This window comes from Hippopotamus amphibius, chromosome 8 (genome assembly GCF_030028045.1).
Source record: "Hippopotamus amphibius kiboko isolate mHipAmp2 chromosome 8, mHipAmp2.hap2, whole genome shotgun sequence".
NCBI classification, from domain to species: Eukaryota; Metazoa; Chordata; class Mammalia; order Artiodactyla; family Hippopotamidae; genus Hippopotamus; species Hippopotamus amphibius.
This window is the reverse complement of record NC_080193.1, coordinates 731,867-754,597: the sequence shown is the minus strand read 5'-3', so window position 1 is coordinate 754,597 and position 22,731 is coordinate 731,867. Positions and strand designations below refer to the sequence as shown.

General features: G+C 61.0%; 3 protein-coding genes across 4 annotated transcripts; all 3 read right to left on the bottom strand.

Annotated features, from left to right (window-relative positions):
- Nucleotides 1-350: 350 nt before the first annotated feature.
- GSC2 (goosecoid homeobox 2) lies at nt 351-4,140 on the bottom strand. The gene is given in 6 exon segments (XM_057743797.1): nt 351-1,476; nt 2,218-2,723; nt 2,726-2,912; nt 2,914-3,056; nt 3,438-3,782; nt 3,882-4,140. Coding segments are annotated over 5 exon segments (1,233 nt in total). The 3' UTR covers nt 351-1,476; nt 2,218-2,424.
- A 45-nt stretch (nt 4,141-4,185) lies between these two features.
- Nucleotides 4,186-17,963, bottom strand: LOC130858403 (uncharacterized). Its single transcript, XM_057744774.1, has 4 exons — nt 17,896-17,963; nt 15,694-16,440; nt 6,786-6,860; nt 4,186-6,479 (listed from the first exon to the last, which is right to left on the bottom strand). Exons 1-4 carry the CDS (start codon nt 17,961-17,963, stop codon nt 6,152-6,154), a joined length of 1,218 nt encoding a protein of 405 aa, XP_057600757.1. The 3' UTR covers nt 4,186-6,151.
- Nucleotides 17,964-19,503: 1,540 nt separating this feature from the next.
- Nucleotides 19,504-22,197, bottom strand: SLC25A1 (solute carrier family 25 member 1). 2 transcript variants are annotated; one of them, XM_057746680.1, is made up of 9 exons: nt 22,065-22,197; nt 21,784-21,891; nt 21,616-21,715; nt 21,393-21,531; nt 20,950-21,034; nt 20,726-20,830; nt 20,512-20,627; nt 20,339-20,412; nt 19,504-20,149 (listed from the first exon to the last, which is right to left on the bottom strand). In XM_057746680.1, exons 1-9 carry the CDS (start codon nt 22,147-22,149, stop codon nt 20,035-20,037), a joined length of 927 nt encoding a protein of 308 aa, XP_057602663.1. In that variant the 5' UTR covers nt 22,150-22,197; the 3' UTR covers nt 19,504-20,034. The 2 variants fall into 2 exon arrangements, with proteins under 2 accessions (XP_057602663.1, XP_057602664.1); XM_057746681.1 differs by lacking the exon at nt 21,784-21,891 and having other exon boundaries at nt 22,065-22,182.
- Between the last annotated feature and the right edge of the window lie 534 nt (nt 22,198-22,731).

The window sequence follows — 22,731 nt, the reverse complement described above, 5'->3', positions numbered from 1 at the left end:
CCAATGGGGGAGGCACGAGTGTCGCAGGCTGGCCCGCGCTCCGTACTGACGTCACCAGGAGCCCTGAGCTTTATGGGAGTTGTAGTCTTTGTCCCGCCCGGCTCTGGCCCTGCGTATCTGGGCTGTGGGCGCCAGGGGGTGCTGTGGGAGGGGCTAGGGGCTTGTGGGCCCCGTGAGCAATCCCAGCGCTAGGGAGCTGGAAGGCCTCGCCATTCGTTTCTCGCAAATCATCACCATATACACTTCTATGTTATGAACAAAAATACACGCTTCTGAAGTTTTAGTTATATACGCTTTTCATAGTTTTTATTCAGACTTTGTCCAGGAAAACAGATGTCTGGTCCCTAAACGCCAGAGTTAGCTTCCCAGAAGGAAAATGGACAAGAAAATGGTCTAAGCATTTTTCAGGAGTGATCATTTCTTCTTGAAAGTAGGTTGCAAATTATGTCAAACAAGTTCTGCCCCAGAATGATTCTGTACAGTTCAGTGGGGGCTCCACAGTAGGGTTCCTGCCCTTGCAGAGCTGACAGGGGGATGCAGAAGACAGACACCAGTCCGGTCATCTCACAAACAAGCATAAAACAGCAGCGGGCAGATGCAAAGAAAAGGAATCCTACCCAGGGGGTATCTTACCCAGGGGGCAGCCTACCTAGAGGGCAGCCAACCTAGGGGGCAGTCGGGAGAAGTTCCCCAGGAAGGAAGTGGTTGCACATCCAAAGGATGAACGGGCATTGACCAGGAGGCGGGGAGAGCATGTGCGAAGACCCAGTGGGAGGAGACCTTTGGATACACAAAGTGCAAGGAGCAATGGGGTGGGAGCCGACGCCAAAGGGGCAGGGCCAGGCTGCATGAGCCTAGTGGGTCATGGGTCATGACAAGGAGTTTTGTCTTTGCTCTGGGAGTCGTGGGAGCCCTGGGAGTGCTGTAGGCAGGGGAGAGGCAGGTTCAGACTCGCACCCTGGCTTTTATGGAGAGTGAATCACAGAGAAGCCAGAGTGGGTACAGGTGGACCAGCTGGAGGCGGCTGCAGTGGTCAAGGTGAGATGATGGCGGTTTTCATCAGGTCGGTGCAGTCAAAGCTGGGGAGGAGGCAGGCTCTGGGATTGTTTGGGGAGGTAAAATCAACTTGCCGTGGGCCTGCGTTTGGTGGGTGAGGGACGGGAGGGTCGGGGTGCTTGCCCCTAGCTCTCTGGCTCATGCACCTGGGATGCACAGGGGAAGAGCCTGCCGTGGACAAAGGGACCCAGAGGAGCCCCGGGCTTCCAGGTGGAGTCGTCAAAGGGACAGCTGGACATAACTGCTTAGCGCAGGGGAGAAGCCTGGGCTGGGATGTAAATGTGGGATGGAGATGGGGCTGGAGCCTGAGGGTGGAAGAGAGAAACCAGGGTCCCACTGGAGATGAGAGGGGAGAGTCTGGGCTCAGCCCCAAGGACACCTGCATCGCTGGCAGCTGCGGGGTGAGCCTGCCCAAGACAGCTGGAGAGGAAGGAAATGCCAGGAGGGCAGCATAGTCACTGGTCCCTGAAAGCAGAGCTCTGATCACAGGTGCCCCACACCCTGACAAAGAGCCACTCAGCCAAGGAGGGCAAGGGTTCTGGGACCCGGGGATGAGAATGGCCCAGCCCGTGGGGAAGCTCCACAGGCAGGCTGTGCCGTCTCCAGGGACACGGGCAGGATTTGGGGAGACGGGCTCTGTGACAGCATCCTGGAGGATGACTAGGCGCTGCTGTCCTGGCTGGGGACCGCTCATGCTCCCTGTTCTCTGAGCTGGCCTGCCTGGCTTCTGCACCTTTTGTGGAAGGACTGTCTCCTGCCAGACACCGCCCGCTCCCCCTACTCCCTCCAGGACCTGTGAGGAGGCAGAACAAAGTCCCCACGCCAGGTGACAGGGGTGTTGGGTGCCTCACACCCACTGTACAGGCCAACTTTGGGAACTGAAGCTTTGTTTTCATGCTGTCCTTCACCCTGGGGTCAGGATGATGGAGGAGACAGAATTTGCCAAGGCAGTGGGGAGGAGGGGAACCCTCCCAGTTGAACTTGGTCCCGCAGCACAGAGTGGCAGAGATTGACTGCTGTGAGGGAGGCAGACACTCCTGTACAGAAACCCCCAGAACAAGAAAACCAAGGACCCCCACCCACGAAGCAGCCCCCAGGGTCCCGGTCCATGGGGCAGTCTGCTCTGTTGGGGGCACCCGGGCACAGGGACTGAGGACTCACCAGGCTGTGACAAGCCGGCCCCCCCACTGCCTGGGAAGGAGAGGAGGGCAGGTCCCGGCTGGGTGTGGCATGAAGCCGTAGAAGACGTCACCTCTGGACCGCTTTCTCCGCGTCTGTAGCAGCTTGTTTATTTCTCAGGATCCACAGGAGCCTCAAAGGACTGAGGAGCAGGAACAAGGCTTCTGCAGGTGACCTCACCCAGCCTTCTTACTCTACGGGCTCAGGACGCCCAGGCCCCAGCCCCAGCCCTGGGATGCAGAGACACCACCTGCCTGGCCTCAGGAGGGTTATAGGTGGGTCAAGGGGGCTGCCACCCTGCTGAGGAGAGGACTGAGGCCAGCAGGCGGTGGGCGGGGAGCAGGATGCTGGGTGCCCGGGTTGACAAGGGGTGGCTGCTCTCCTGGGGAGGCTTAGTGCCTCCTAGAGTGTGGTAGGGGTTTGAGGAGGCTGTGTGCCCCGCACCCCTTCCCCGAATTCCCCCGCCCTGCCGCCCGCTGGCGCGTGGGAGGAGGGCGCACAGAGCACGAAGCATCCATGCGCTCTCCGTCCGCGGGGCGAGTGGCGCGGGGACACACGCAGAGGGGCTCCCGCGTTGAACTCCAGGACGGGGGCAGCGGGGCCGACACCAGGTTAGAGGCTGGCGTCCTCCCCCAGCTCCTCCTAGGGGAGGTCTGTCCTCTCCCCGAGCCGGCCCCAGAGCCCGCCCCCGAGCCCCGGAGTAACTCTGCAGCTCTCAGCAGCTCTCCTTCGGGGGCTTCTTGGCTCCTGGGAGGAGCCTTGCGGACGCCGATGCGCGCTTCTGGTGTCGCCACTTGGCCCGGCGGTTCTTGAACCAGACCTGAGGAGGAGGAGGGGCGCTCAGGCAGGCCCAGCCCCGGACCCGCGTCCCGCCTGGTTCGCAAGTGGACGGGCCGGGGCTTCGGGACGGACGCGGGCTGCGGGGTCGGCCCTGCGCAGCAGCTGCGCCACCGTCTCTCATCTGCTGCCCATGGGGACCGGGGCTCGGCCGTGGGACCGGGACCCCTTTTCCACCCGGAGCGGCCTCCCCGCCCGCCCCTTCCCACCCACGGCTCCGTCCGGCGGCGCCCGGGCCGCGCGTTCAGCAGCAGCTGCGCGCTCTCCCGAGCTCCCCAAATTCCGGAACAGGACGCGCGCCTCCTTTGTCATGGGCGGCGGGTGGGGGGTTAAAACTAAGCGAAAGAAGATGAGCTTGACCTCCGCTCGGGCCCGCGCCATCCTCGGGCGCCCCTGCTCCCCCGGGGCCTCCGCCCGCCGCGCGGGGCCGGCTCTTCCCCGGCGCCGGGCGCCCACCTCCACGCGCTCCTCGCGCAGGCGGATGCGGCCGGCCAGGCGCTCGCGCGCGCCCACGTCGGGGTACTGGTTCTGCACGAAGAGGGCCTCCAGCGCCTGCAGCTGCTGCTCGCTGAAGATGGTGCGGTGGCGCCGCGTGCGCCGCTGCGGGCCCGGGCCGGGCGGGCCGGGCGGCACCCCGGAGCCCCCGCTGGGCGCGGCCGAGGACCAGGGCGCCGCGGGCCCCGGCCTCAGCGGCCACGGCAGCCGCGCGCCTGCGGGGCGAGGGCGCGGTGAGGCGCGGGCCGGGGGCCGGGCTCCGCTCCTCCCGCGCCGCCCCGGGCCCCCGGCGCCCGCGCCCCGCGCGCACTCACCCCGCCCGGCGGCCGTCTCCGGGGGCTCGCGGGGCGCCGCGCGGGCGCCGCCGCAGCAGCAGCAGCAGGCGCAGGGCACGGCCGCGGGCGGCGCGGGCTCCCCCGGCTCCGCGGGGCTCCGGCGGCCGGCGGGCGGCGGCGGGCGGGCGGCCCGGGCGGGGGTGCTGCGCTCCGGCAGGCCGGAGAGGATGTGCTCGATGGAGAAGGGGCAGGGCCGCCCGGGGCCCCTGCGGCCCGCCGCGCCCCCCGCCGCCGCCATGCCCCCCGCCCGCCGTCGCCGCCGCGGGAATATATCCGTCGGGGCGGGGTGGGGGGGGGGCGGTAATCCCCGGGCCGGGCGCCGCGTCCACGCGGGCTAATCCCGCCGCGTCCACGCGGGCTAATCCCGCCGCGCGGCCAGGAGCGCGCTAATCCCCGGCGGCGGCGGGCGGGAGGGGCCGCGGGGAGCCCTGCGCCCGGAGTCCGTGCCCCCGACCCGCAGGGCTGGCAGCGGGCAGGGCCGCCTCCACCGCCCGCCGGCCCCCGGTCCAGCCCTGCGGCGGGGGCAGCGGCCCGAGGATCCCCGGCCCCCGGCAGCCCCTGGGCGCGGGCCGCTTGCTGGCCCAGCCCCTGGCTGCCCCCATCCGGTAGCCACCGCGGCCAGGCCTGGCTCCTTGTCCTCTTCGGGGGCCTATCCAGGGGGAGGAGCAAGTCTGGAGAAACACCACCCCCCAAAACTGCACACTCTCCTGGCCCCCAAACTCCTGAGCTCCAACCTCAAATGGGGCCCAGTACCCTTGGCAACCCCGCGGTCCCACCGCACTTCAGCCCAACTCCCTCGGCCCCTCTGCACACAAACTTAGGAGCTGGGGTCTCAACCTCGGGAAGGAAACGGGCGCAACTGGAAAGCTCTCTCTGCTCATCGCCAAACCCGCATCCCCACTGCCCGGGGCCCCAGTTCTTTGCTTTCTCTCCTGGACCCCATCGGAGGCCCGGCTTCTGTGCTCTGGAGAAACTGATGGTCTGCTTTTCTGTATGTCCCAGAATCCGCCCCAAACCATTTCCACCCCTCCCCACCCTCATCACAGCCATGCTTCTCAGGACCTGACTCCGTGTCCACACCATCCCTCGGGGTCATTCTGCCCAGCGTTGCCGGTGACCTGCACGTTGGCGATTTCCAGGAACACTGTTTCATGCCCACCTAAGCAGCACTGGACAGCCGGCCAGGACTTTTGCCGAAGGCCTTCTCTGAACCTCCGAAAAGTTACTGTGTGGCTCACAGGATAGAGCAGCAGACAGCCTGGCTTCTGCCCCAGCTGTCACTTCCTGGCTGTGGGATAGGTTCCTTCGCCCCTGTCCCATGCCTCAGTTTCCCAACCTATAAACCAGCATAATAACAGCGACCTAACTCAGATGTTCCAAGGGCTCAACCAGTTACTGTGTGTGAGGTTAGAACCCTGCTGGGCAGGGGCCTCCATGAATGGCAGGTACCGTTAGAGGGGCAAAACACAGTCCCATGCTTCTCCTCCCGCCTTACACGCCCTTCCTCAAGCTCCCCTGCTGATTTCATTTTGGTGTCAGTGAGGACTCTAGACTTCAAGTCACAAAAGCTGCTGACTCAATTGTCACAAGAGTCCTGACACAGGCTGCCCAGGACTTGTTAATCTGGAATCTGCAAAGGAGCCTCTGTGAGTGGCCCACCTCTGTGAGTGGCTCACCTCATGGCTGCAAGATGACTGCCACTGCTCCACACCTCCCATCTCTTTCTACATCTGAAATCCTCTCCCAGCCAGCTTCCCTCACAGAACCTCATGCTCACCATTAGATCAGAGAGGTGCCTGGGGGTCAACTACCGATTGAAGTCAGTTCCTCAAGGATGGGGGCTGCAGGGTCAGTGGTCAGGAAGGCTAGGCCCTGGCTGTTCCTTTATCCCTCCGCATTCTCCCCCTTGGTGACCTCCTGCAACCCTGAAGCGTCAGACACCACCTCTGTGACAAGGGCTCCCCAGCTGATACCTCCAGCCTGACTCCTCCTTCTGCTCCAGGCTCACACTCCCTAAGCACCTGCTCCACGTCCCATGTCAGTCGCCAATGAACATCTCCCAGTCCCCATGCCTGGGACAGACTCAAGGTCTCAAAATCCACCCCTTGCCTGCTCTTCCGCACCTTGATAAATGGGTCACCTCCCCACCTAGGTAGATGCGCCGCCTCTCCACCTGCCCACCTCTGCACGCACCCCATCCCCACCGGTGCACCCTGACAAGCAACCCACTGTGATGTATTTCAAACGTGTCAGCAAGTCCTCTGACACGCCGCCCCCCAAGAGGTGACATCTAATCCCCTCTCCTTGAACGTGGGCTGGCTTAGTGACTCAGAGGCAGCAGAAGTGACACTGTGATTTCTGAGGCCAGGTCCTACAGCTGGGTGACCCAGCCTCTCTCGCTCATCTTGGGATGCTAGATCAGCCACCACGCTGCGAGAAGGAGCCAGCAGCCACAAGGAGAGGACATGCAGAGCGGTTCCCGCCAGCAGCTCCCGCTGAAGGACCAGCCAACACCCAGCACGGAGCACCGCCAAGGGGTGAGTCAGCCTTCGGTGGCTTCTGTCCCCCCGCCATCGGCTGCAATCGCAGGGAAGCAAAAATGAGGACCTCGAGAGGCACCCATAGGAGGTGAGCGCGGTGTCCTCAGCACTGCGTGGGAGGTGGCTGTCCTGTGCTCTAGGTAACCAGACAGGTCTTGGTACTGGACTGCGATGCTGGGGTGGGGTGGGGGGAGCGGGAAGGACCCTGCGGAGACTGATGGTGGGTCTTCTGGAAGGTGAGGAGTATGTATTGGAAGATGCAGGGAAGGAGACCCTTGTTGTGGAGTGGCGAGAAGTGTAGCAACATTGTCACCTGTCATAGAACAGGAAATCGGGAATGTACCTGGTGAGGCAGATGACATAGCTACGGAGATGCCCAGCGGGGTGCTGAAGGAGCTGCCTGGCTTCCTCTAGCTGCCTGCAGAGGAAGGAGAAGGAGACGTTCAAAAGAAAGCAGCCAGCTTACAGAGTCAGACAAACACCTACCGCACGAACCTGCAGTTCCGTCCCTGGGACTCACCCTGGAGAAATGAAAACTTGTGCTCACGGAAGATGCTGCCCGTGAATGTTTAGAGCAGCTCTAGTTGTTATCACCAAAGGTTGGAAACAACCCAGATGCCCAGCTGGTGAGTGGGTGAACACGTTGAGGTCCACACACACCAGGGAGGAGCCCAGAGTGACAGGGAACCACGAAACAAAACGGATGGACCTCACGGACATCGTATTTAGTAAAGAACAGGTTTCAAAGGGCTAAGTGTTGTGCGACGCCGTGCATTTGACACTTTGAAAAAGGCAACATTGGAGTGATGGTGGTGTAATGAGGTTTTGTGGTGGGGAAGTGCCCAAGGGAGTGGGGGGTGGTTGCTGAGGGGAGGCTGGATCCACTCTAGCCCAGGGGGTCAGGGGCCGCCTTGGGGGAGGTTAGGGTGCACAGCTCCCACCAGCAGTGCTCCAAGGAAGGAGCAGCTGCAAGTCACCCGCTCACGTCATAGGGACACGTCCTGCAGCCCTGCCGCCCTCAGCCCACCCGTCAAGTTCACTGCGGTCAGCCTCCCCAGGATTCTGGCTGGGCACATTTTCCGGTCGTAAGTGGGAGAGGAAGGCTAGTGGGACGGGCTATGGCGCCTGTGGTCCCAAGGCTGTAACCCAGCACCGTCCCCTCCTCCCCCACCTTTCTAGATCCCCCTCTCCTTATCATGTATACAATTATACATGTATATATGCTCCGATTCTGTGGGTGGTTTCTCACTTTCTTGATGGTGTCTTTTGAAGCACAAGATTTTAAGATTCTGAACGTCTAATTAATTGTTTTCTTTGGTTGCTTGTACTTCTGGTGTCATTTCTAAGAAACTGTTGCCAGGGGCTTCCCTGGTGGTGCAGTGGTTAAGAATCTGCCTGCCAGTGCAGCGGACATGGGTTCAAGCTCTGGTCCAGGAAGATCCCACATGCCGTGGAGCAGCTAAGCCCATGTGCCACAACTACTGAGCCTGTGCTCTAGAGCCTGTGAGCCACAACCATTGAGCCCATGGGCCACAACTACTGAAACCCGTGCACCTAGAGCCTGTGCTCCACAACAAGGGAAGCCACCACACTGAGACGCCCATGAACCGCAACAAAGAGTAGCCCCTGCTCTCCGCAACTAGAGAAAGCTCACGCGCAGCAACAAAGAGCCAACGCAGCCAATAAATAAATAAATGAATGAGTTTATTTAACAAAAATAAACTGTTGCCAAATCCAAGATTATGAAGATTAACCCTGGACTTCCTAGGTGGCACAGTGGTCAAGAACCTGCCTGCCAATGCAGGGGACACCGGTTCAACCCCTGGTCCAGGAAGTTGCTGTGGAGCAACTAAGCCTGTGAACCACAACTATTGAGCCCAGGTGCTGCAACTACTGAAGCCCATGCGCCTAGAGCCTGTGCTTCGCAATAAGAAGCCACCACAATGAGGAGCCTGCGCACCGCAATGACGAGTAGCCCCCGCTCACTGCAACTGGAGAAAGCCTGTGTGCAGCAACGAAGACCCAACACAGCCGATATAAACAAACAAACAAACTTGTTTTAAAAAAATGAACCCTGATGCTGTACAGTTGTATAAACTATAAGTTTTCTAGCTTTAGCTCTTACGTTGATCCATTTTGAGTTAATTTTTCTGTATGATGTAGGTGAGGATCCAACTTTATTCTTTTGCATTTGGATATCCAGTTGTCCCAGTCCCATTTGTTGAAAAGATTATTCTTTCCCCCACTGAACTGGCCCCCCATCCCCGCCTCCCCAGTTGCAAATTAATTGACCATAAATGTGAGGACTTATTCCTGGATTCTGAATTCTGTTCCATCCATCTACACATCTATTCTTACTGCCTAATTACTGTAGCTTTGCAGTCCGTTTTGAGGTTGGGAGTGTGAGCTCTCCAGCTTTGTTCTTTTCAACATTGATTTGGCTATTCTGGTTCCCGTGAACTTTCATGAGAATTTTAGGACCAGCTTATCAGTTTATTTGAAGAGACCAGCTGGAATTTTGATAGAGATTACACTGAATATGTAGCTCCATTTTCAGAGCACTGCCATCTTAACACTAACTCTTCCAATCCATGAACATAGGATGTCTTCCATTTATTTAGATCATCTATAATTTCTTTCAGTAATGTTTGCAATTTCCAGAGTATACTTTTTTTTTATTAAATTTATTCTTAGGTATTTTGTTCTTTTTGATAGTATTATAAACGGAATGGTTTTCTTTTTATTTTATTTATTTATTTATGTTTGGCTGCATTTGGTCTTTGTTGCTGTGCACAGGCTTTCTCTAGTTGTGGCGAGTGGGGGCTAATCTTCGTTGCTGTGCGTGGGCTTCTCACTGCGGTGGCTTCTCTTGTTATGGAGCACAAGCTCTAGGCACTTGGGCTCAGTAGTTGTGGCGCACGGGCTTAGTTGCTCAGCAGGCATGTAGGATCTTCCCAGGCCAGGGACTGAACCCATGTCCCCCACATTGGCAGGCAGATTTTTTTTTCTTTTTTTAATTTTTTTAAGCTCTTTTTTGGGAATATATTTGCTTTACACTGTTCTGCCAGTTTTTACTGTACAACAAAGTGAACCAACTGTATTTATACATATATCCCCATATCCCCTGCCTCCTACAACTCCTTCCCACCCTCCCTATCTCAGCCCTCAAAGTCATCACCCATCACTGAGTTGATCTCCCTGTGTTATGCAGCAGCTTCCCACAAGCTATCTATTTTACATTTGGTGGTGTATATATGTCACTGCTACTCTCTCACTTTGTCCCAGCTTCCCCTTCACCGCCCCCCCCGCCCATGTCCTCAAGTCCCTTCTCTACATCTGCATCTTTATTCTTGCCCAGTCACTGGGTTTATCAGTACCATTTTTTTAGATTCGATATATATGAGTTAGCAGACGGTATTTGTTTTTCTCTTTGGCAGGTGGATTCTTAACCACTGTGCCACCAGGGTAGTCCTGAAATGGTTTTCTTAATTTCATTTTTAGATTGCTCACTGCAAGTGTATAGAAATACACTTTGATTCTGTACATTGATCTTGTATCTTGCAACCTGCTCGATTTGTTTCTTAATTCTAATAGTGGCTTTTGTGTGGATTCTAAAGGTTTTCTGTGTACAAGATAATGTCATTTGTGAACAGAGATCTTTACCTTTCTTTACAACATTGATGCCTTCTGCTTCATTTTCTTACCTAAGCTCCCTGGCTAGAACCTCCAGTAAATCACCCAACAGCGGTGGTGAGAGTGGGCATTCTCGTGTTGTTCCTGGCCTTAGAGGGAAAGGATTCAGGCTTCATCGTGATGTATGACGTTAGCTGTGGGCTTATTTTCTTCTTTTTTCATAGATGCCCATTATCAGGTGGAGGAAGTTCCCTTCTATTTCTGGTTTGTTGAGTGTTCTATCACAAAGAGGTGTTGTACGATCACGTACACAAAAAAGTGTTGTACTTTTTCAGGAGCCAGACTACTGAATTAAATCGGGGTTTGCTAGAGACCACCACCTGCATCCTTTTAAGTCTTTAGCCATGACATTCATCTTTGCTAGTCTTCTTAAGAGGAGACATTGTTTTCCATCTTGGTAGGGGCAGTTCAGGAGCTCTCACTTAGAAAACAGGTCTTACCCTAAAGATCAGACACCACTGCGGAAGGTCTGCCGAAAGTTACCTATTTCTATTCCAGGGAATTTCCTGGCGGTCCAGAGGTTGGGACTCCGTGCTTCCACTGCAGGGGCGCAGTTTCTATCCCTGGTCGGGGAAATAAGATCCCACAAGCCGTGTGTGGTGGCCAAAAAGAAATAACAATTTAAAAGTAATAATACATGTCTATTCCTATTATGCATTCAGAAACTGGAGAACAGCCCGTGGGTAGGTTAGGAGCCCCCCGGGGTCCCCTGGGAGATGGAGTCAGGGCAGTACTCCATTTATTGCCTGACCTCTCTGTACCCCTCCCACGGGGAGGCTGTGACGTCAGGTTGGGTCCCGGGACCAGTGTTGACGTGGAGCCTGTTTCCAACGGCTCTGAGATGGCCCGGGCTTTCCTCCTCTCCTGAGGAAACGGATAAGGGGCATCCTGCCACGAACACCCTCCGCGGTGTTGCTGGGTCCTTCCTCAGGGGAGGAGCCTTCAGGAGACCAGGTCTGCATCTGAGAACGGATCCTGACAGTCCTTTGGGTGTGGTGATTTTAGTCTTCTGCTTTTTTTTTGTTTTTTTGCTCTTCTATTATTTTATCGTTTAATGTGGCAAAAAATACATAGCATAGAATTTACTGTTTTAACCATGTTTAAGTGTATAATTCAGTGGCATGAACTATTTTCACAATGTCGTAAGTATCACTATCATTTCAAAACCTTTCCCATCATCCCAAACAGAAACCCTGTGCCCGTTGCACACTAGCTCTCCACTTCCTCCTGCCCTCAGCCCCTGACAACCAGGGGTTGTGGCTGAGTTCCACTGAATGTGTATACACATGTTAAAATCCACTCATCTGTCGGTGGACACTTGGGCTGTTTCCACTTTCTATTGTGCATAGGGCTGCTGTGAACATGGGTGTGCAAGTATCTGCTTGAGTCCCTGCTTTCCCTTATTTCCGGTAGATACTTAGGAATGGAACTGCTGGATCACGTAATTGTTTAGCTTTTGAGGAACTGCCAAACTGTTTTCCACAGCAGCAGTACCATCTTACACGCCCACCAGCAAAGCACAAGAGTTCCAATTTCTCCACATCTTTGCCACCATTTGTTATTTGCCTTTAATTTTAAAAGGAATTTCCCTAGTGACTAGTTATGTTGAGCATCTTTTCAGGTGCTTATTGGCCCTTTGTGTGTGTGTGTGTGTGTGTGTGTGTATTTTCCTTTGTATTTTTTTGGGGGGGGAAACACAAGCAAACCTTGCTGATTTCATGTATGAATTTACAGACCTCAATTTGATTTTGTATATACATTAAGGCTTTCTTTGTAAACAGTGACATCACATGAACATATTATCTGTCTAGCTTTACTTCTTCATCTTCAATCTTTATGGCTTTCCTTCCTTCCTTCTTCTTTTTTTTTCCTTCCCACACCACATGGCTTGCAGGGTCTTAGTTCCCTGACCAGGGATTGAACCTGGGCTCCAGCAGTCCTGAGTACTGGATCGCCAGGGAATTTCCAGGCTTTCATTTCTTTTCCTTGTTATTGAAATGTCTAGACCTCCAATAGAATGTTGAATAAAAGTTGAGAAATCAAACATCTTTGCCTTGCTTCCAATCTTACAGGGCAAACAACTCAGTCTTTAAGCATTAAGTATGATGACAGATGTAGGTTTTTCATAGATGCAGCAAAGGTTATATTTTTCATAGATGAAGGAGAACCCATCCCCTTGGTTTTTCCAGTTTCTCAAGGTTCACAGCCTGTTGTTCCTCCATCTTTAAAGACAGCAACAGAGTCCTTCCGACCACTGCATCATTCTGACCTCTTCCGCCCCCTCTTCCACATTTCAGGGCCCTCATGATTACACTGGACCCACCAGGAAGAATTTCTTTATCTCAAGGTGATAAACTTAATCACAACTACAAAGTCTCTTTTGTCATGTAAGGTAACATATTCACAGATCTGGGGCTAAGGATGTAGACATCTTTGAGCAGGGCCGTTATTCTGCCTACCACAGTTCCATCCCTGGTTGGGGAACCAAGATCCCGCATGCCACATGGTGTGGCAAAGAACAAAAACAAACAACAAAAAAGAAAACAAACTATCTAGCAATTTAGATAAGCGTCAAAAGATATTTAAAGTGAGTGAGCAGAGCTACACTTCTTGTAGAGTCACTTGCTTTGGACTAATCCTCCTGCGGACAGTGATAAACTCTGAACAATATATTTTTTAAAAAACTGAGCACACTGGATATGAAGAGGTAGAAACCAGAAGGGGGTCAACACACGTACCAAGGCTTCGGACTTCAACATGTCTTTCTGGGGACACGACAGAAGCAGAGGGCAATGGACCATCCCAGTTTGCACACTGAGAGGCCTGCCTCCTGGGAAACTGACCAACAGGCTGACATGGCTGGTCACCCTGGAAGCCCAACAGAGCCGGGTGCGGGGTGGAGGGCGTCAGGCAGGAGGCATCTGGGTCAGGGAACCGGCATCAGGCTGGTGTCCGTGGGACCCCTCGGGGAAGCACTGGGGCAGACACAGGCTGCTTCAGGTGTGAACCGTCCCAAGGAAGCAGGGACCAGCCTTTTAGCCACGCCGGTGAGTCCCTGTCTGCTGCGTGGGCAGCACCGTTACCCAGGGCAATGCTCCAAGCGCCCGTTAGTCGCTGGTGCTCAGAGGAGGAGGGTGGGTGAGCCGACCGACCACTGAAGGGGTCTGGACAGAGACCCAGAGGCCTCCACGACGCCGTCCACTGGTCCACACGCACCCACTTGTCCTCCTTGGTAAACGGCCCACCTTGCCACCTAGGTAAACCACACCTAGACTTCTGTTCACCTTGGTAAATGCCCACCCACGCACCCATGTGCCTCTGGGACACCCACCTGCCCTGAGCTGCCCAAGCCTCAAACTGCACGTGGTGCTGGACACTCCCCTACTCCCACCCCCACATCTCACCAGCTCTACCACCCTGTCTCGGTGCCAGTACAGATGCTGGCCACCTGGGCCCCCACAGTGGCTTTCCTACCCGCTCCAGGCCGCTTTCTTGGCCTGAGGCCCTCCCCAGCGTGAGCCTGTAGCGGCTGCAGAGCCCTCTGCACAAGGGTCCGATCACAGCGCTCCCCTGCTCCGAACACGCGGGATGAGAGGAGCAGCGTGCCTCATCTCCGTGCTCCTCCAGCCCTGGACTCTGACACCTCTGTCCACCTGCCCCAGCCGGCCTCTGCCCCCTCCCTCCAGCTGCCGAGGCTCCGGGCCAGCTCCGCCAAGGCGCCCCACTCACAGCCAGCCCGGCGTGCTCAGCCCCGTCCTGGGGTTCAGTGTGGCCTCTGCAGAGGGGCCTTCCCTGCCCCCCCCACCTGCCCGCCACCAGGGCTCCCGGCGCCCTCTCTCTCCACAATCCCAGTCGCTCTCGGCGGCCCTCGCTTCTGTTTCCCGCACTGAAGGGCAGCCCCAGCTGCTTCCAGGACTGGTCAAAGCTAGTCGGTGCCAAGAGAGAGGGGCAGATGGGGGGCAGGGGCTCCAAGGGGTGATCGGGGCCGGAGGGGCATCGGGGCCTCGGGAATGGATCTGCGGTTGAGTCCTGAGACTGGCTGGACAGTCAGAGGCCGAAGCTCAAGGCAGGCCCAGCAAGGTCCAGGGCGGTTTTGGAGCTTTGCTCCCAGCAAGTGCGGAAGTGCGGCCAGAAGGGAACTGGGGAGTGTGGTCCCTTGGCAGCCAGGGTGCAGGCAGCGCAGGGTCCTGGGCGCAGCTCCGGGCTGGGGAAGGCGGACTCCAGAAGGAGGTGGGGAGCCGCCCCGCACCCCCCTCCCCGCAGCGCCCACCCCGGCCCCCTTTCCCACCTCCTCCCCGGCCCGGCAGGCCAGGCCATCAGGATCCCCTGATTGCTTTCTTTCACGCTGGTACCTTTCTCTGCAGCAGACGTCCGCTAATGCCTCCTTTATCACGGAATTAGGGGATTTAGGGCCCAAGGCACAAAGAGGTCCTCGACAGCGGCCGTAATCAAGCGCCAATCGGCCGATCTCGAGCGCGCCCGGGAAGAAAGCGAGCGCGGGGATTAGCGCGGCGGGGCCGTGATAGCATCGCGCGGCCGCGGGCTGAGGCCGCCGGGGATGGCCCGCCGCTCCGCGGAGAAAGGCCGGCTTAGCCGCTCGGCGCCGGGGATTCTGAAGCCATTATTGGGGATTAGCACCCGTGTTAATCTGCTTTGGCCGCTCAATTGTCAGCGGGACCCGCGCGCGGTGGACCCCTCAGTGGAGCGGTCGCGGGACCTCTGCAGTCCAGGCCCGCGGCTGGTCTCGGTTTCCCCAGCGGTCACCACGCCAAGCCTGGTACCGGGGTCCAGAGGAAGGGATGAACCCCTCGGTCCATCAGGCCAACGGGCTACGCGTGCACTCCGCCCAGCAGGTGTGAGTGTAGCCCGGCTCCTGTCTGCAGCCTCCGCCTCTGCGGAAAGTCAGGAGAGGTCCCACCCGTCCTCAGGGACCCCTTGCCTTCTCCTGGCCAGCTCCCCCCCCATCCTGTTCCCCTCCGCACTGCACGTCTGGCCCTGTTCACCCCTTGTGGACTTGGGCGCGGGCCTCTCCACTGAGCAGGGGTTTCAAAACAAGGACACACCCCTCCCCATCCCTCAAGGCCAGGAGGCAGGTCGCAGACGAAGGGGATGCTGGCCGAGGCCAGCAAGGAGCCACTGCTTGCAGATCCTCCACCTCTCCCTTGGCGTCCCCTCCCAGGGTGTGGACCCCTGAGCCGGCTGATGTCATGGGACCTCCCCAACCGCTTATCTTCAGCTCCCTCATTAGGTGGGGAAGGGTGGGGGCTGTGCAGACCTGGGCCTCCATACATCCCAGATGGGTTCTCTGTCTCTGCCTGGGTTTTCCCACCTGAGAAATGAGGCTGGCTGAGAGGAGGAAAGGTCCCGGCAGGAGGACCACTGTCCAGGGGTGCCACCTGTGCTCCCTGCTGCCTTCTGGAGGGACATGCTCCAGGCTCCGCCTCCTGGGTTGCTAAGGACACGCTCTGGGAGTGGGGGACTCAGAGGGGTGTGCCTGCACCCTAAGGCTGCCCTAGCCTCCTCTTCCATGGGGATGCGGCGTGGCCACCGTGCCTTACTTGAGCTCAAGGCGGGAAACAGGTGGCTGGGCTGGAGCTGGCCAGGCAGGCAGGACAGGGCGGGGCAAGCAGTGCAGAGGCTGGTGGACCTCCTGGTCCCATCCCGTGACCCTATCTCCTTTCCCGTAGCCGAGACTGGGGACTTTGGAGCAAAAAGCCGCACGGGGAGGAAGATGGGGTGACTCAGGCTGGGGCGTCAGGAGCGCCCGTGGCAGCGCGCAGCGCGGGAAGGCGGTCGTCGGGGAGGGTGGGCGACGGTGGCTGCGCCGGCCGAGCGCTGAGCGCTGGGGGCTGCAGACCAGGTCGGGGCACAGGCAAAGTGCTCCGAGCACCTGGGTCGCCCGGCAAGGACCCGGACAGTGCCCTCCGTCTGCGGGCCGGGCGCATGCGCGGGCCTGCGCCGTCGGGCGCGCCGTGACGCCATCAGCGCGCGCCGCCGACTTCCGGCCCGAGCGGCACGGCCCCCGCCGGCCTCGGCACCTCCCCTTGTGCGGCCGGGCCGCGCGCTCCCTTCCCGCGTGGCTGGTTCCGGGGCCCGGGGAGTCGGGTCCCTCCCTCGTGGTGGGCCCCAAAAGCCTCCTAGGCGTCTCCGGACCTGCGCGGCTGGGCGCTGAGCCGCCCTGAAGGTCTGCGGCCTTTGGCCGACGGCCCGCGCGCACAGCCTGTCCCCGCGGCCCGGCCCCGGTCACGGTCGCGGAGGTTTCTTTGGCCCCCGGGCCGCGAGGACAGCAGGCTGGAGGCGGGGCTCTGGGGTGCGGTCAGCCTGAGGGCCGCCAGGGGCGGAGAGGGACGTAGGCAGAGGACTCTCCTGTGGCCACGTGGGGCCTCCGGGCCAGGCCCAGCCAATGGAGCAGTAAGTGCGGGCGGCCAAGTGACAACAGCTGGGAAGGGTCAGGGGTCAGGGCCTGGCCCAACCTGAGCGAAGGGGAGGTTGCTCTCACGGATATTCGCCAGGTGGGCGTGGGAGGAGGGGCACTACAAGGCCACACCAGGGGCCACCACGTTTTCCATAGGCCACGTTTGTCCACGATCCTGGGCGCTCTTTGTGGCCCTCCCAGTTCTCCGCTGTGCCTGCGTCTCTCTCCTTGGCCCTGCTCCCGGATCTTGGGGAGGCAGGAGATCCTCAGACCCCCGCTTCTGTGCCTCTTATAAAAGATCCCAGGCGAGGGAATCTGAGAACACGTAGGAAGGAGAATGTCGGCGAGGAAAATACTCTGGCATCGTCAGCTCAGACTGTTTGCTGTGAAGGCTGACGCACAACCTGAAAAACAGAATTCTCTTTGTTGGCTAAAGGAGACAGACCCAATTGTCAGCAGAGACTCAGTGCCAGTACTGAGCTCTGACTGCCGTCACCTACACGAGGACATGGAAAAACCCAGGAGACGCCTGTGCACTAGTGGGCGAGGGGAGGGCTCAAGGAAGTGGGGGTGGAGGGCAGCTGCCTAAGGGCCTCTGCCTAGAGGGGGTGAGACACGCCCCCTCAGCCCCACAGTGGTGAAATGGGGCTGGAGGTTGGTCAAGACCTGCCCCAGGAGTGGCTACCCCCTCACCCTCTGCTCCCTTGGCCTGTCTCTGAGGTCAGTGTCCTGGACACATTTCATGATGATCCCAGGCTCAAGACAATGCCAGATGGTGAAGGCTGCCTGAGGCCGAGTGGCTTCCAGCTGGGCACAGAGGCTCTGGCTGTCGGCAGGGCATGGTGATCTGGAGTCTCCACGTTCAGCTCCCATCTCTCCTCTGATAGGCAGACTCAGCTGCCTCCTGGGGTTCTCCCCAGCCCTGGCCTGTGTGTCCAGGTTAGTGTGGGGCGGCAGGGGACCACGCTGGAAGCTGAGTCTTTTGCCTCCCAGCTGCTCAAAGATCTACCCATATCATCTTGCCCCTTTGCCCCAGTGCTGCAAGGGCAAGGTCCCCTGCCATCGACCTCCTCCCTGCAGCCTTCTTGGTTACACGCAGCTGGGCTCTCCCCAGGCACCTGCCTGCCTCTCTACCTTCTCTTCACGTGCTCGCTTCCCTCCAAGCCCCCTTCCCTAAGGTCTCAGCTCCAGGAACTGACGCTGCTGCCTTGTTCCAGCTACCTATGAATGGGCAGGGGCGGGTGGGGCGTCGAAGGGGGTTGGGGAGAACCGGCAGGTGGTTTCTCCAGACTCACAGCCCCAGGGCACTCAGGCCCAGCTCAACCAACTTTTCTGGCTGGGCTACCTGCTGTCCACCTTGTGCTGTGTGACACAGGAGAGGGGTGCCTGCCCCTCCTGGATACAGGTCCCCATGCCCTCCTCTCTGCTCAGGGCAGCCTGGCCCCTTCCTCCTCGTGAAGGGGGGTGGGGACGGGACTTGGGGTGCTGTTGTGCAGTCAGTGAGCAGATGCTAGCCCTGGAGGTCCGGGCGTTGGAATTCCCAGCTCCTGGGCTCTGCTGGCTCTAGAAATTACCTGGGGCTCTGGGGCCCTGCCAGCATTCTGCCCTGAGGGCTCACTCTGTGCGTGGTTCTAAGTGCTTCACAGACGTCCTATCACTCCACATTCATAGTCCCCTAGGGTGGGTTCTTCCATTTCACAGGCTGGGAAAGGGGGGTTGGGCGGCTTGCCTAGGCTTGTGAGCAGGCAAGCTTTGCTGCTGGGCCTTCTCCATTTCTTGTGAGCACTGAGGGCACCCAGCCCAGTCCTTCCAAACCACGTTCCCTTGCACCCCTCAAGCCCATCCTTGGCCCTCAGATCTGCTTCAGACTCCAGGTGCTGTGAGGTTGCAGGGCTGGGGGACTCTCCCCCAGAAGGAACTTCTCCAGGACCGGCACCTGCCCACTGGGAGACTCCTGCCGGCAGGTTACTTCCCAGTCCCAGCCAAGCCCTTTGTGTGGCTTTTGCCGTGGAGTGCCTGGCACAGGAAGGTCCTCCTGCTCTCACACGGCCTGGGGCACTGGCTCATCACATCCTGCTCACGCCTCCTCCACCTGACTCAGGTGGTCGTTTCCAGCCAGGAGATCTGGGCCACAGGGACCGCCCAGTTCAGGGCTCTGTGGCCCCCACGCTGGGCTGGGCTCCCAGCTGTGCCTGGGTCCTGGGGGAGGGGACTGCAGCAAGAGGGACACCTTCCTCTGGGGTTCAGAGCTGTGGGGTGAGGGCCCTAAGTGCCCACCCCTTCCTGCATCAGGGCCGCTACCTCCCAGCCTGGGTGAAGGATTAAGAAAGGGCCTCCCGGGACTTCCCTGGTGGTGCAGTGGTTCAGACTCCGCACTCCCAATGCAGGGGGCCCGGATTTGGTCCTGGGCAGGGAACTAGACGCCACACACTGCAACTAAGAGTTTGCACGTTACAACTAGGACCCAGCACAACCAAAAATAATTCATTTTAAAAAAGGAGTGGTCTCCTGCTTAGAGTCTCAGGGAACGAAAAACTGGTCACCCCAAAGCAGTTCCCCTCAAGCAGACCATTCCACAGGGAAACCATGAGGGAGTGAGGAGTGAGGAGGGCTGGGTGGCAGGCTGCAGGGCAGACAAGAGCCCGAGAGCACTGTCTCCAGGCCCAGCTACCAGCTGGCAACAGCTCTTCTCCGCCCACTCAGTGCTGCCTGCCAGGTGACCCTGCAGGATAATGCCCCCGGGCCACAGGCGAGGCCTGGATGGACGCCAGATGTTCCTTGGCCTGGTGCCAGGCCTCCTGGGGAGCCGACACTGTGGCCACAGCTTACTGCCTACCTGCTGCCCAGCTTGCCTGGCCCCTGGCAGGGTCCTGGGGTGAGGAGTGGGCCTGCCCTTGCAGAGGCGTGGCCGTCACTGCCCACCCAAAGACAAGCTCACACAGGGACAGGAGGCTGCAACAGGATCCAGTTTATTCTGCCTTGGAAGGGTGGTCCTGAGAGTGGCAGGTGCCACCCTGTCCCGGGCGGAGGGAGGGCCCGAGGGCCGGTTAAGGCCAGTGGCGGGAGAAGCGGGGGGCACGCAGCCCCTGGAATGCAGTGAGGCCAGGCTGAGGCCCGGAGGCAGCTGTGGTAGGCCGGGGCGGTGCCCCTGCTGCCCAGGGTGGAAGGCACCGGGCTGGGACCGGGCCATGGCTACAGGGCCGTGACCCAGGCCACACGGGCACCCCGGGAAGTGGGGCACAGGGTCACAGGACACGAAACATGAAACACAGGCACACGAGTAAGCACGTGGACCAGTGGGACACCCAGCCTCAGTGGGACACACGGACCCCGCGGTGGGATCATACAGACCACGGGGACAGGTGGACAAGACGGCCGCAGCGGGCAGCCCCGGGCCGCGGAGGGCGAGGGACGGGGAAGGGAGCCTTTTGGCACGACCGCACTGGGACTGTGAGGGGCGCGGCGGGCGCCGCGCGGGACCGGCTCAGTCTGTCTTCCATACTCTGTTGAGAAGCTTCACCACCTCGTCGTAGATGACGAACACGATGGCCACGTCCAGGCAGACGCGACCCAGGCGGGGGATGGTGCCCTTGTAGAACCTGGGGGAGGACAGGCGATGGAGAGGAGAGGATGACAGCGTCTCTGCAAAGTGCGGCTGAGCCCAGAGGTCGGAGGAGCGAGAGGTGAAGCCCTCCCCTCCCCTCGGGTCTGGGAGGCCTGCGGGTGAGGGGAACGGGAGGCGGGGTCTGGCCCAGGCTGGGAACGGCAGCCCTGCCCCCCCCACTCACGCCTTGGGCCCCTCCTTCCTCAGGATCTGCAGGCCGCAGTCCCACGTGCTGCGGTACTTGTGCGCCTCCAGGCCCTGCAGGACAGGACGAGGACACCAGCGGCCTGGCCTCAGCCGCCCGCCCCGCCCCCCCGGGGCCAACCCCACCCCCACCCCACAACCACCCCACCCCACCTGCATCCTGGTCTTGATCACGTCCAGGGGTGTGTTCCCGAAGACGCTGGCGGCACCCGCAACCGCTCCGAACACACCGGTGATGAGCGGGTTCATGGGCTTGTTGGGGTTGTCCCCTGGGGGGGCGGGGGAGGGGGGAGCAGGTGGTCAGGAGGGGGCGCGGGGCGAGGGCAGGGTTCCGGCCCGCGAGTGGGCTCCCGCGGCACAGACGCACCTCGGTACCAGTTGCGCAGGGCGGTCATGACGAAGAAGCGGATGGCCTGGTTGGAGCCCTGCTTCAGCACGGTGGCCGTGAGGCCCTGGTACGTCCCCTTCAGCCCTGGGGCGGAGAGCACGGGGGTCACACCAGCGCCTCTGGGGGCCCGGCGCGCGGGGAAGGGGACGTGCGGCCCTTTCCAGCCCGGCCGCGGTCCCCGAGGGGAAGGCCGAGTGGCTCACCTTGCTCCCGCACGATCTCCCTGACCCCGTGGAAGAACCCGCGGTATCTGGGGCTGGGGGAGGTCTGGTCATGGATGAACTTCACCTGGGAAAGAGCGCAGCTCGGGCGCGGGCTCCCAGGGGTCAGGGCCCGGGCACACCTGGCCCTGGCACACGTGGCCGCCTCGCGCAGGAGCCCCCGCCGCTGTCCGCCGCTATCGCCACCACTCGGGCAGCAAACACGTGTCACCCCACGCTTCGTGCCCGTAACTGAATTTCAAGACCTCGTCTTCCCACCGCCTCCAGAACGGAGTCCGGCCCACGGGACGCCCTGCGGCGGGCCTCCCGCGCCAGGCTCCGCAGGCAGACGCCCGCCCACCCTGACGGTCCCCACGGGGCACACGACCCGCACCCCGGCCGCCGCAGCCCCCTCTCACGCCCGTCCCCTCCCGGGGCCCGCCCACCTTGATGGTCTCCATGGGGCACACGACCACCACGGCCTCGGCCACGCCGGCGCCCAGGCCGCACAGCAGCCCGCGCGTGCTGTCCAGACGTCCCTGGGCGTCCCGCATGTGGTTGCTGAGAAACTCGAAGGTCCCGAACCTGCGGGGGGAGGCGGAGGCGTGGAGGGGCCGCCGCGGGGCCGGGACCCCCTCGCGCGGCCCCCGGGGCCCGAGCCCGCCTCACCTGACGGCCGCCTTCGGGATGGAGCCGTAGAGCAGGGAGCTGAGGCCGCGGTACAGGCCCAGGACGCCGTGGTCGCGGACCGTCTGCCGCACGCAGTCCCCTGGGGGAGGGGGCGGTCAGCGAGCCCGCCCGCCGGCCCGCCCGCGCCCGCAGGCCGCCCGCACTCACCGATGCCCCGGTAGCGCGGCGGGTGCGCGCGCTCGTCCAGCTGCAGCTGCGTCTTCACGTACTCGGTGGGGAAGGTGATGCAGATCTCGATGCCGCCCGCCAGGCCGCCTGCGGGGAGGGGCCGAGAGCGGGACGCCGCTGGGAGCCCTCCCCCCGCCCGGACTCTGCCCGCCGCGGGGGCCGGGCCCGCGCCCCGGGGCACAGGCGGCGGGGGCCGGGGTCCCGGGCGCGCCCGGAAGCGCGGCGGGGCCGGGGGGCGGGGGGGTCCGCGCGCGCCCCACCTGCCAGGATGGCCTTCCCCGGGTGCGTGAGCGCGGCCTTCCCGGGCGCGGGCGCGCCGGCCGCCAGAGCGCGGGGCGCGGCCATGGCGCGCGGGGTGCGGGCCCGGCGGCGGCCTTGGGTCCGAGCTCCTGCGCCCGGTCGCGGCGGCGGCGCCGGTTATGGGCCGGGGCGGGGCGGCCGGGTCGCTCCGGGGCTCCGCCCCGCGTGGTCCGAGCCCGGCCCCGCCCCCGGCCCGCCCCGAGCCCGCGGGAAACTGAGGCCCGGCGGGCCGGGGCCCCAGCCAATGGCGGCGCGGGCCCGCCCAGGCACCGCCCCCGGGGCCCCGGAGCCTCGCCCCCGGGACGCGTGGGGCCGGAGGCGGGGCGCCCCTCCCCCCCGCGCCGCGCGGTCGCCGCCCCGCCCCCCCTCCCCGGGATCCGGGGCTCCGCGCGGCGCCCGCGGTGGGGAGGGGCCCCCCGACCCGCCGCGCTCACGTCCCGCCCCCAGGAGGCCCCTCGCGGCCGCGCCGGCACCGGCGGAGGGGCTCTGCGCGGGGAAGCCGCCTTGCGTGCCGTGCGCCAGGGGCTGCGGGGTGACCCGGGGCGGGGGGGCCGCTGCGCCGGCGCGGAGCGGACAGGGCGCCCTCCCCCCGCGCTCGGCTCCCCGGGGGGCAGGAGGTCGGAGTCC

What these genes read in the sequence shown, in the direction of transcription:
- LOC130858403 (XM_057744774.1), bottom strand. Translation starts at nt 17,963, where the DNA reads ATGGGGACCTGTATCCAGGAGGGGCAGGCACCCCTCTCCTGTGTCACA. An exon ending in CAGCACAAGGTGGACAGCAG is followed by an intron (nt 16,441 to 17,895) that starts GTAGCCCAGCCA and finishes ACCGCACCCCAG; the next exon opens with AGCCCCGCCTCCAGCCTGCT. An exon ending in GTTTCCCGCCTTGAGCTCAA is followed by an intron (nt 6,861 to 15,693) that starts GTAAGGCACGGT and finishes CTTCCTCTGCAG; the next exon opens with GCAGCTAGAGGAAGCCAGGC.
- SLC25A1 (XM_057746680.1), bottom strand. Translation starts at nt 22,149, where the DNA reads ATGGCCGCGCCCCGCGCTCTGGCGGCCGGCGCGCCCGCGCCCGGGAAG. An exon ending in GCCGCGCTACCGGGGCATCG is followed by an intron (nt 21,716 to 21,783) that starts GTGAGTGCGGGC and finishes CCCCTCCCCCAG; the next exon opens with GGGACTGCGTGCGGCAGACG. An exon ending in TGATCAAGACCAGGATGCAG is followed by an intron (nt 20,413 to 20,511) that starts GTGGGGTGGGGT and finishes CCTGTCCTGCAG; the next exon opens with GGCCTGGAGGCGCACAAGTA.